At 44.1% G+C, this 13,442-nt stretch overlaps 1 protein-coding gene across 1 annotated transcript in view; it reads right to left on the bottom strand.

Annotated features, from left to right (window-relative positions):
* MYO1E (myosin IE) overlaps positions 1–13,442 on the bottom strand; it is a 110,124-nt gene that overhangs the window by 53,648 nt on the left and 43,034 nt on the right. Inside the window, 4 exon segments of the mRNA XM_079953186.1 lie at positions 1,314–1,448; positions 2,040–2,171; positions 4,822–4,911; positions 7,943–8,030. Coding sequence (XP_079809312.1) covers positions 1,314–1,448; positions 2,040–2,171; positions 4,822–4,911; positions 7,943–8,030 — 445 coding nt within the window.

Below are 13,442 nucleotides of genomic sequence, written 5' to 3'. Positions count from 1 at the left end.
ATGGGGTAGGAAGGGGAGCAGGATTCAGCTAGAAAAGCCTAGGATGAGAATTAGCATCCTATGCCCCCTTTAAATGTATTTGTGGGAGGGGGGAGGGCGGTTGAGGGAGGGCGAGGGGGGGCTATTGCTTTGTTTTGTTCTTGTTTTTATCATGTATTTGTATTTTTATACTGTATTTTCATGTTGTAAACTACCCTGAAATCTGCAGATGAAGGGCAGTATCACTCTAAGATACCAAGGCAAGCTACAGCATTAAAACACAGTAATAAAAACAGTTTGAAACAACTTACAATCACAGAAATAAGGTGGGTCCTAAAATTGTATGTCTCAAGTGTCAAAATGTACATGCACAGCACAGTACAAACATCAACTCATACATCTCTTATAAAGCAGAATCTGCTGAATTTGCCTCTTGCAAGATCCATAAACTTTGGAAGTCATCTGGGGCTCAGGGATCTCACAGCAGGCCAAAATCCATGCCCCCATCCCTCCTCCCCATATTATATCTAAAATGGAGAAAGGTAAACCACAGCTCACTTGTGGGCTTTTCCTTGCATCTGAGTCAATTCTGAATCGCCCTTGAAACTGGAATAATAAATCCGCTGTCCTGCCTCCCCTACTCAAGAGTCCCACTAACTGTAAACTTTACAGGCCAATATTTTTTACTGCCTCTTGGCAAAAGCTTGTCTGTTTTGTTATAGTTAAAACCAGGTTTATATTGCAATTTCCTGCCAGTGGCATATTCCTTTTGTGTCCCATATGTCAGGTAATTTTGGGGCTGTGCTCCAGGGCGAGTTCCTCAGTGTGTATCCAGTCAATGGGAAGACCCCAAAAACTACCTTCCGTGAAATTGCAGTTTCTCTACCAATCCCAATCTTTGCCTGCCATGGGCAACCCACAGGGGAGATTCTGGTGCCTTCTTCACATGAAGAAACAGTGAGAGTCAAACAGACCACTGCACATAATAAAGGAATGCACACCTCTTTCCCCTGTTTTTTAAATAAAAAAGCAAATTGCTACTATCCTTGGCTGAAGAGCCTGAAAAAGGGTTTCCAGTGGCTGAGGAATGGGGCTCCTCCAGCCTTCACAACTCCCCAAGGATGCTGGTGCCCCCACTCCCCTTGGTCTTCAGCTACTGCTTGTCAATAGCCCATAATCTGTTGGGGGCCTCTAAGGTTTTATATGGAAAAAATGTGCAAAATAGTTTTCAATCTCACACGCATTGTAATTGTTGTACAAGCAGAAATGTTATTGTTTTTACTTAAACTGAAATGTTATTGAGGGGAGAGGTAGTAAGATGGTGAAGAATTTACCAAAGTTTCCTGGAAATCAGATTTGTCATTAATATCCTCCACTTTGTAGGATCCTGAGAGGCTTAAGTAGTGGTAATAGTCCATGCTGGTGATGCCGAGGCTGGATTTCTGCTCAGTGGAGGCACCTTCAATCATCTGCAGGACAAAGAGCAGAAAATAGTCCCAAGTCAGTAGAGAAGCTTCTGACCTTTGTGTGGCTGGAATGAAGCCGATTGTACAAAGGTTAGAATCACATCTATTGCTCCACCCACTTTATCTCTGGCCCCACCCACCATAGTCATGTAGCCCCTTAGAAGGAGGATGGAGAAGAAGTGGATCCTCCAACAGGTGGGCGGGGCTGGTCAGGGGCATCTGCAAACCCCACTTTCAGCTGGGAGCCGTATCTTTATTTGCCTGTGGCTACTTTTACCAGTAGGGCAGGTGGATGTGGCTTGGGGAAAACTGGCCTCTTCAGCCAAATTAGGACTTCTGCTGGAGGCTCCACATCACTGCCCCAGGAGATGCTGCACTAAGGAACAAAGCTTTCAGACTGAAGAAAGGTTCCCGGCCCCTAACATATGGAAACAAACAGGGTCTGCTCATTACAAAGGGGCTTACTCAAAAGAAGATTCTTGTGACATGGATTGTGCCCAACATTCCAAAGAGGGACCCCATCTCCGCCCCCCCAAGAGGAACTCCAACAGAAAACCAAAGGCCTAACACAAACCTCCTCGAAAGGTAGCTAACCTGATAGAAAATGTGGAAGCTCCTTTCCCCAGGATTCCTCATGACCACCCGTGACTTCTCCAGCAGGAAGTTGGATATTTTGCCTCCATCTGGTTCCCCACCTGGACTAAACTGGATTTCAAAATATTTTCCCTGCAAGACACAAAGGATGCAGACTGCTGGAAGTGGATGAAGTAAACTCTAGCCTCAATGACACTAGGCCTTGCCAACTGGTTGCAGGCAAGGTTTAAGTTGCATAGTAATAACAATCAGCGAGGTGGTTTTTTTCAGGGGGTATTCAAGGGTACGCAGTACCAGCACCTCTTTTGTTGTTGTTAAAAAGTGTGGCACCTACTGTAACAACTTCATGGTGAGTACTGGCACCTATTTTTCTAGGGGGGGAAAGGACTGATAATAATTTTATGCATGGTATGCATTCTTCCAAGAGCTTTCCATGTGAGGTCTTGAACTAGAATGGAGGGGGGACTAGAACTGGGGGTGGTGGTGGTTTGTTTTGGATTAAAGGTGGCATGACAGTGGACAGGGAAATCACAAGTAACAGGGATAGAGGAAGAGACCGGATTCATCTGCTTACCCAGCACAGTTGAGTTCCCCCAATATATGTATTCCCCTCAAAATACATCATTAAACCTTTATTGTTCCACACCCTTGAGACTCTCTCTCCTTATTTATTTACTTCATCTGTATGCCGCCCGTCCAACCAAGTTCTCTGTGTGGTTTACGTAAACAATAAAATACACAACTCAATTCACAATAAGCATGCAGAAACTAAAATAAAATATATCACAATAGTAGGAAACAAGCAACTAGGATTAGGCTAAGACACAACAGCTGAAACGATTTAAAACCAATGTACAGTCCGCTAAGGAGAAACTTGGGCCACCAGCAAAAAGTCTCTCCCCCTTGTAGTCTCCTGCCTTATTTCATTAACTGAAGGAACCCGAAGAAACTCCTTTTCTGACTGTGGTCAAACAGGCTTTCAGGTTTCCTAAACATTTAAGATGACTAAAGGTGCTAAAAAGCTAAAGGCTTGCCTCTTTCAGCAGGCCTTTGAATGCAAAGATTTTGCCTGTATGTTATCATCATCATCATCATCATCATCATCATTTTTGTACCCCACCTATCTGACTGGGTTGCCCCAACCACGCTGGGCAGCTTTCAACAAAATATAAAAACACAGTCATACATCAAACATAAAAACTTCCCTATATAGGGCTGCCTTCGGATTTAGAAGACCTCAGAGTTATATCTCCTTGACATCTGATGGGAGGGCAGTCTACTGGGCGGGTGCCACTACAAAGAAGGCCTTTTGTCCGGGCAACTTTTTAGTTAACTATGCTGCATGATTTTATTGTGTTATGTTATTGAGTATGTAATTGTTTTATTTCTGCAACTTCCTTGACAAAACAAATAAAACCTATTAGACCAGAGACAAGAATGAGGTGGGGTGGGGGCGAAATGAGTGTACATACCATGTACAGTGACACTTATCATATCACCTTCAACACTGCAGAGGGTGGGAAACCCTACTCTGTCTGTCCTAACCCAAAGATGAAATATTCCTTCATACTTCCAGAACAAAGAAGGCACAAACATTTGCTCCTCTTCCCCCTTCAATCTCTCTCTCTCTCTCTCTCTCTCTCTCTCTCTCTCTCCTTGGTAGGAGTGAAGGAAAGGAAGCACAAATTTGTTCTTTGCACACTGTTCTATCAATATGCTCAACACATTGGGGGGGCGGGGCGGGATTCTGTTACTCCATTTCTTGGTTGATGTGAAGCACAGAGAAAGCAGTCCTGAGTCAGTAGTTTAGAAAAGCAAGCTGATCTGAATCACAGAGAGTGAAGGGAATCCCCTCTAAAAAAAGGTTGCACAAAATCTCCAGGCCTTCTTCTCTTTGAATATCCCTCCCACTCACACAAGGAGGAAGCAGTGCTTGGGAAGTTCATTTTGCAAATGAATTTGCTCCAGTTCCAGTTCACCCACTCCAAAAATGAATTTGGATTATGAAAAATTAATTTGCAGTTCAATTCACAATTCATTCGTGTGACCCTGGGCATTTTTTAAGCCTACAGAATTGCACAGGCTGCTCTGCTAAAGTAAAATATATATTGAAGACTAAGAAAACATCAAAATGTGCGCACACAGAGCGTAATGCAACACCTGCCCTAGGGACTCTGCCTCTGCTCGCTCCACTTGCCAACCACACACACACTCAAGTCATGGGGTGGATGCGAGCTCCCATCCTTCCATCAGCTAGCCAGCACTGCCTGAAGCAAGGCTTAATGGAGTGGGGTCAAGAAGCACTTTCCCCTTCTCCCTCCTGCAGGCTGTGTGAAGCATATCCCCACCCTTCTGTTAAACCCTACTGCCGATGAGTTTAACAGAGGGAGGGCAGGTGCTTCTCCAAACAGCTTGCCTGGGCTGGCGTTTCTCACTGGGCTGGCATTCCTATCAGGCTTTCACACCAGCTGCAGAGCATGGCAACATTTTACGTTCTTATGTATACAGGAAGATAAACAATGGTATTTAAATTAAAATGGAATTGAATTAAAAATGCCCCAAAGTCCCAGCACAAAAAGAACTTATATTCAGTTTGCCTGGAAATTATAGGAACTGCTTTCAGATGCAATTAAGAGTTTTTCTAATTAATTCTTTGAACTAGTTAAACCAAATTAGTTCATTCCAAGTACTGAGAGAGAGAATGCCCCTTTTCCACCCCCAAAGCAACGTGTCCTCTTTCTCAGTGTGGTGGCCCTTTTGCAAGTTTCCATGGAGGACTTACAAATCTACTGGAGTTGTTGTTCCGAACTGTTTTGGCATTCCCAAAGGCTTCCAAAAGGGGATTAGACTGCAGAATTATGTCCTTCACATGCTAGAGTCAAAAGAATAAATGGGGTTAATTGCATATAAGAAAAAATACTTTAGTTAAAAAAAACAACCTTCCAAAAGTTTTTGTTAAACAGTGCTGGGCTAGTTGGGCCTTTACATGTGTCCCAGCAAGGCAATCCTTATGATCTTCAAGGAACAGGTTCCCACAGGGAGCTGCAGAGTCTTCTTCTGGATTGTTTTGGCAAAAGAACCATGGATACTCACCTGCCCCAATAATTAGAGAATCCTGTTGTATTTGTGGGGTGCAGGGAGAAAGAGGACATGACGCTATAGTGCCCCCCAAATTACTCTCAATTCTGTGAAGGAGTGACCTGATTTCACCAGGAGCTGGGAAAACAATGCAGTCTCAGGAGACCACTTCCAGGGAAATCTTGCTAAGTATTTAATGGCCTTTCACCTTCCTTCCCTTTGCCTCTACCTACAGTCAAGATCCAAGTGGGCTCTTTAGACTCGTCCTCTGGGCAGAGGGGATCCAGCGTAAACAAAAGCTATGGTCTAGATCTGGCACTCCCAGTAGTTTTAGCTCTGGTGTGCTTGTAGGTTCGAATCCTGCTCCCTTGGTCAAAAGGAGGTTTGAAGATAAGAAAAACTGATGCAGGGCATACGCCTCTGGTTTGCTCCCAGGCACCTGAACATTAGAAGGATCTTGTGGAACAGAGATGGAATGAAGCCTCTGCCTGGACCAGAGATCATTCTTAGAGAAGAAAGTTATGAGGCAGAGGGACAAGTGACTTGACCGTCTCAGGCACCTTATTCATGTATTAAATCCACCTTCAGACACTAGCCTCAAATGGGTGCACAGGGCCTCCAACGAGGTTGCAGGTGGACTTTTAATATTCACAGACAGACAGATACATGCACCCAATCCAGTAATCAAAAGACAACTGTACCCATTTCATCACCTGTTTTCTGGCAAGAGTACAGTTTTCATTTTGGCTTTTGCAGAAAATGCTAGAATTTTCCCCAAAATAACGGAAAAGGCTATTTATAGTGTGCAATTAAACCAATTCCAGAAACAACACAGTGCATATTTCCGTCCAGTCACTGTTTCTTTGACTACTAAGAGAGACCAAACCATGCAGACAGTTATCATTGTTTCCCATGGAAAGAAAACAGGAAGGGCATAATCAACGTGAGTACAGTAAAGCAAATAAACAGCAGGGAGTTGAGGAGCAATGACAGCAGCCGCTTGGTAGGAGGAAACAGCTACTAGTTCTCTTAAAATAGCCCATCTACCCATCCGCTGGTGATCTCATGGACACCTGTCAGCCAGATGCCACAGCTAGCTCCCTGCCTTACCCTTCAGTTGCTGCAACTCCTCTGCACCTCTGGCTGAAAAGGAAGTGCACACGCAGCAAGGGTCAAAGTGGTTGATTTTCAGGCTGTTCCTTTTTCTGACTTAAGATGGCATTCAGGACGGAGAAGGCTCTGAGCCTCCAGAACTGGCACTGCTGTACCTGTACAGGTACAACAGGATTTCAGGAAACTCCCTGTCCAATTCTTCCTACAGAGGAGAGCCTGTGTGGATTATAGAGAATGGGAGGGTGGGCAGCTGGCCACCAGATTTCAGTGTTCTAGAAATGTCACATACACTCCCATTGCCTCTTTACATTGGAAGCGGAGAGCAAGACACAGTAAGTAGAAAGAATTAGGGAGGGGAGGGGAGAGCTGTCATAAGTAAGAAGAGCCCTGCTGGATCTGACCAACCCCAACATTCTTTTCCTACAGTCCCCAATGCCATGCCCCTAAGAAGCCCACCAGCAATAGCACTCTCCCTCTCAAGCATACTGCCATTGATGCTGGAGGTGATATAGCCATCATGACTAGTTGCCATTGACTGCCACATCCCGCTATGCTGGGGGGCCTGGTTGTGATCAAACAGAAGTGGTGGAAACTGAGATTTCCTTTATTTTAGTGGGAGCGTGGGGGAACAGAGGCAGAAATGAGAACAAATAATTTTTTGAAGGGCAAACATGAATGCATTTGAATGTTTTAGGTAAAGTCAAACTGATTGGCAGGGGAAGCGGTCCACTGGTGCTGTTCCAGCACAGCCCTCTACTGAAAAGGACACATAATTTTTTTAAAAAAACCTCATCCTCGAAATCCATTGCTTGTTCTCAGCACTGCAACACAGAGCTATACTGCCCCCAAACATGGAGGCTCCATTGAGCCAACCATACTAGCGGGATGGGGCTTCCACAAGTTAAGCAGGAAACAGCAGCTTTGAATGGGTGGAGCCAAGGGAGGGCAAGTGGGAGTAAGTTAGCAATGGAGAAGGGGCCTTCATCCATTACAGAGTGGAGGGTGAGGACTGGGAGGCAACAATGACACAGCTGAACAGGTCTATGTCAAAAGAACATCAGGAAGCACTGAAGGAATTGGCCCCCACCAGTCCCTGTAGAACTAAGATATTGACAGGATTAATGATACCATTAGATGAACAAGCAAGAATAGGTAAAGGTAAAGGTACCCCTGACCATTAGGTCCAGTCGTGACCTACTCTGGGGTTGCGGCGCTCATCTTGCTCTATGGGCCGAGGGAGCCGGCGTTTGTCCGCAGACAGCTTCCGGGTCATGTGGCCAGCATGACTAAGCCGCTTCTGGTGAACCAGAGTAGCACGGAAACGCCGTTTACCTTCCCGCCAGAGCGGTACCTATTTATCTACTTGCACTTTGACGTGCTTTCAAACTGCTAGGTTGGCAGGAGCTGGGACTGAGCAACGGGAGCTCACCCCGTCGCAGGGATTCGAACCGCCGACCTTCTGATTGGCAAGTCCTAGGCTCTGTGGTTTAACCCACAGTGCCACCAGTGTCCCATAAGCAAGAATAGATGCCCCTAGCTAACCCAAGGCTCCTTTCAACAAGTTTCAATTTGTTTCAGCCTCAGATTAACCCACTGAGCCTATGAACAAGCTACACAGGAGTCCAAAGGGAATGTCATCTGATGACAATCAATGGTACAAATACATCCCCAAGTCAATGGTACAAATACTTCTCCCAGCAGTATCCACTTACCTGCACTTTTGGACCTCCTCCTGATATTTTGGAGATGTAACTCATGATGTACTTAGCTGCCACAGTCTTCCCAGCACCACTTTCACCACTAGGGGGGGAAATAGAAGGAGGATATATTTGAAGCCATCCAAAGGCAGAGACCCCAAATACATGGTTTAGCGTTACAAGTACAAGCAGACTCGAGCCTCAACCTCATGCGTTCTTCCCTTCCATTCTTGCTTTGCAGCAGCCCTTCTAACTTGTCATTTCATTCACATCCGGTGAACTGTGGCTTGTGCATAGTATGCCCACCTTCTTGGATTGAAAACTACAGTTCAAAGTGAATGTATAATCCTGATTTGCAGGCAACCCATAGTTTCAAGTTTTGGATGCAAAGACAACAACAGTTTGCACGAAACCAGAAAATGAGGCTTCTAATCTCTGCATGTGATGGAACAAGGAAGCATGCAAGCCCACATTATATCTGATCTCCTTTACATCTGCACACAATGTTTTTATTCTAGTTTTATTGATCAGGAACCTGATAAATTTGTTCAATATAAAAACTGTAAAACTAAGCAAGACAACAGTACAATATTTATGAACTGCAATAACCAGAAGCGAGTCCTATTCCTGCTGGCCTGACTCTTTCCGAGCCCTTCTTAAATATCAGTGAAATCCCTCCAGGGAACTGTGGTCATTCCAGCAAAAGGATTTTTCTAGAGTGGTTGTGCACCAGTTCCTCTCTCTTCTATTGCTTTTCCAATAAGCATATAAAAATGTGCACTCTCCTTTCTAATTCCATCCCCCTTTAGGGATCGCTCACCAGAAGCATTCTGCAAAAGCATGTATCTTAAATTTAAAAAACAAAGCAGTTATAAGTGACTCAAAGCCACTAAAGGTTGGGGGTAAAAGAACACAAGAGAGAGAGAGAGAGAGAGAAACATAATGCATTCCATATCCATTTCAGGGAATTTTGATGCCTCTATTAAGTGTTCCCATGTACAGTTACCAAAAACTGCAATGTGTGTTGAACATTAAAAAAAAAACATAAAGAGAAAAACTTGGGCAATAAAAGCATCCTGTATAGCACTCAAGAGTGATGACGAAGTTTTACAGAGAGCCTTTGTTTTCTGCACTACCTCATTTCAGTGGACATTTTCAAAAAATTATAACGGAGAAACAAATAATATATAGGTTAATAATATACATTTTGATTCACAGAAGAAGAGCCTGGCTGTTGGATCAGATCAAAGGCTTACTTAGTCCTCATAGGATGCCCATGTCCATTAAGGGAAGCCCCCAAGCAGGGCATAGGCACAACATCTCTCTCCCTGCTCATGATCCTGTGGAACTGGTATTCAACTGCATACTGCCTCTGATCCAGGAAGGGAGCATATATAGTCATCATGCCTAGAAGCTACTGATGCCCATGTTGGTGGCCTCCAACAAATCTTGTGGAAAACAGCTACAGTTAAACCATAGTTTGATGCTGGTTTTAGAGTAGTGGTACCTATTTATCTACTTGCACTGGTATGCTTTTGAACTGCTAGGTTGGCAGAAGCTGGGACAGAGCAAAGGAGCTCACCCCATCACACAGATTCAAACTGCCGACCTTCCGATTGGCAAGCCCAAGAGGCTCAGTGGTTTAGACTACAGTGCCACCCGCGTTCCAGTTGGATTACTACCAGACATGATATCATATATCTTTGCCCAGTCTGGTGCCCTCCATATGTTTCAGACTACAGTTCCCATCAGTCCCAGCCAGCATGGCTGTACAATACTGGGGTAGATGGAAGTTGTAATGTGAAACATCTGGAGGGCACCTGGTTGGTGAAAGCTGATATAATACACCATAGGCTACTTTTGCCCCAAGCCCCAAACAATACAAAAGCTTTCTCTAGCACTCTTAAAAACTGGTTGGCCTAAGTAAAAAACATTATTTTTAAGAGATGGTGTGCTGAGGTGGCTCAGAACAGGAGCTATGAGCCAGGCCACTCCTTCTTCTTTCGTGATCACTCGTAGCCGAGTTAAGATTGTCTTCTATGAATATGATCTTAACAGTGTGCCCATATGTGACTATGGAGGGCAATTCTGGATCCGCACATCCTTCCATAATGGGGACAAAGGTTTATGGGCAGGAGTTGATCTTGGTGAGGATTTGCCAAATGTGCCTTCCTCTTAGCTCATTTCTCCCTTTCGTCCTGAGTTTGTGCTTCTTCAAAGTCCATGACACCTTTAGTGAAGGGTGTTCTCCAACTGTAGTGCTGGCAGGCCAGTGTTTCCCAGCTGTCGGTGTTTATACAGTGGCACCTCTGGTTACGAACGGGATCCATTCCGGAGACCCATTCGCAACATGAAAAGAGCACAACCCATAGCGGCACGTCTGCGCACACACGGGTTGCAACTCGCCGCTTCTGCACATGCATGTGACATCATTTTGCGCTTCTGCGCATGCGCAAGCGGCAAAACCCAGAAGTAACCCTTTCTGGTACTTCCGAGTCACCGCGAGACGTAACCTGAAGAACATAACATGAAGCGGATGTAACATGAGGTGTGACTATATTACATTTTTAAATATTTGCCATAAGATTTGCCTTAAACCTCTTTTGCTGTCCACGGACATTACACTTTCCATTCTTAAATTGGGAATAGAGTAGTTGCTCTGGAAGACGATAATCAGGCATGTACTATGCCTGAAAGGGGCCCATCAGTGGTGAGAAAGATTATTGGTGGAAAATAGTCCTTCTGTTGCCTGGCCCTTTTCACTGGAGAGGTCAGTCATTGAATCCGGGGGTCCTTCTGCATGCAGAGCAGGTGCTCTTGAGGTATTGAAGCCACAGTTAGTTGAAAACAGAAAGTAATGCTTCTAAACCTCTGTTTGTGGCTGTTCCTGAGCAGGCGAGAGCCCACAAGCCTATTATTTGAAGCCTGCCCTTCAACATAATAGATCCCAGGGTGGAGTATAATGCATAAATTACAATGCACAGCTCACATAAAATCATCTGAAAGCAATTGAAACTATAAATCAATGTGAACAATAGGAACAGCTAAAAATACAACACTGAAACCCCAGCAGTTATAGACACTGCAAAGCAGGCTTCCTTAGGATTAAACTTCAATGCTACGTCTGAGCCTTCCCAGCATCTGTGAAGCCATTTTGAAAATTCAAAAAGCATTCTGTAAATCCTGTTTCTAAATACTCATTTGGCTTGCTTTTATCATTCTGGGGGGACCAGTACAGCTGCTCACAGACATTACTTAACAACCAACCAGCTGACAGGAAGTTCCAAGATGTTTAAAAACATGGCTTTTGTTAGGAAGTGCATAAATAGTCCGATTACAGAATTAAGGATTTGGGGACTTAAAGAACACACGGCCATATTCTCAACAAATTAGATTTAAAACCTACCTTCTAACAGAAACAACTCTATCCCAAGAGAGCAGGGGGAGGGGATATTTGAGCTATCAAAGGTGGCATAATGCCTACATGTAGTGCCAAATTCAAAGAGTCTGTGGTATGGAGGGGGGAAAGGTGGCCACTGAGGATGGCAACAATTCTTGTGTGAAATAGTTAAAACAAAAGCTGACTGGCAGTAGTCATGTTTACTCAGACACAAGTCTCATTGAGCTGAATTGGACTCACTTATCTATTTATGACGTAGCTGAGATTCCTGCATTGCAGGGGGTTGAACTAGGTGATCCTTGGGGTCCCTTTCAACTCTGCAATTCTATGATTATTAGTCTGCATTCCATTTGGAGAGGTTTGCAGGGAGAAGAGAAACAGCCACAGGCAGCTCAGCAGCCTCTGAGAAGTCAGACTCAACTATATGCTTAAATAAATTATGAAGTCCATGCATTAGTACTATTACAATTAAATGAAAAATCAAAGCAGGATTTGGTGCCAGAACAAAGTAGGAGTTTAGCTGGTGGAGGTTGCATTGAACAGGCTCAGTCCACTGTGCCCTGTTCCAATGTCACCATCAGATACATGTACAGTGGTACCTCAGGTTACATACTCTTCAGGTTACATACACTTCAGGTTACAGACTCCGCTAACCCAGAAATAGTGCTTCAAGTTAAGAACTTTGCTTCAGGATGAGAACAGAAATCGTGCTCCGGCGGCGCAGCGGCAGCAGGAGGCCCTATTAGATAAAGTGGTGCTTCAGGTTAAGAACAGTTTCAGGTTAAGAACGGACCTCTGGAACGAATTAAGTTCTTAACCCGAGGTACCACTGTATAGGGTGGAGAGGTCTGCAAAAAAAAACCCCACCCCATTGTATTGAGTCTGCTGTTTACATTCACGCAAACCATGCATACGTTCTAGAAGATGCAACACCATATTCATTGGAAGAGCAATAGCAGAATAGGTTAGAAAAAATAATGCCATGACAAATAAACTACAAACACACAAAGAGATGGATTACAAAATCCATGAAAGAGGAGGATGCATTTAAATGCTGAAATATAAAAGTTGAAAACTGAACCCAAGGAATCATGCAGTATCAAGCACCCTGATTTCTAGGTAAAATTAAGCGTTTCCATAATGAAATCTGAGCAACTGGATGTTTAATTTTTAAAGGGTTATTCAATGAAGTGCAACACCCTCTTTGTTGTAACACAGCTCCAGGGGTCAACAGGGCAAGCACACCTGATTGTCTGGGCCTCTGTTATTCTCTACCACAGAGCTGGAGAACTATGGCACTCCTGATTTTTCTGGACTATACCTGCCATCATCCCTGGCCATTGGCCACACTGGCTGGATCTGATGGGAGGTGGAGAAACAACATCTGTGAAGGCACTTTCTACCACCTTTGGTGGACCTGCCCAAAGGTTAAAGCTTTCTGGGAAATGATCTATAATGAAATTAAGAAGGTCCTTAAGTGGACTTTTCCTAAGAAACCAGAGGCTTTCCTCTTGGGCATGGTGGGCCAAGTGGTGTCAAGGAAGGATAGGATTTTCTTTATGTATGCCACTACAGCAGCAAGAATTCTACTGGCAAAGTATTGGAAGACGCAAGAACTACCTACTCTGGAAGAATGGCAAACAAAGGTGATTGACTTTATGGGACTGGCCGAGATGACGGGCAGAATCCGGGACCAGGGGAAAGAGACAATGGAAGAGGACTGGAAGAAATTCAAAATATATCTTAAAAATAATTGCAAAATTGAGGAATGTTAAGATGTCAGGGGGTAAGAAGTAAAGAATTGCAGCAGTAAACAAAAAAACTTAAGAAATTTTTATGAAAGGGAATTAAGACAATGGACCTAAGGGTTGCTAAAGAATTATTAAACAAGGATGCAGGGATGGGGAGGTATGGGGGAGTCAAAGAAAGAAGGGTATGAACTGATGAGCTTGAAGTTGTACTGTTTTATACTGTTCTTTATTATTTGTGTGGAAAATTAATAAAAATTATTATAAAAAAAAAAAGAGAAACAACATCTGGGGGGGCTACAGGTTCACTACCCGTGTTCCCCAGGCTCAGAACTCCTCCACTATCCACAAAGGTAGAGCCAGTTAT

Source organism: Podarcis cretensis, assembly GCF_951804945.1.
Source record: "Podarcis cretensis genome assembly, chromosome: 14".
NCBI lineage: Eukaryota > Metazoa > Chordata > Lepidosauria > Squamata > Lacertidae > Podarcis > Podarcis cretensis.
The sequence above is the reverse complement of the archived record's forward strand: the minus strand, read 5'-3'. Positions and strand labels throughout refer to the sequence as shown.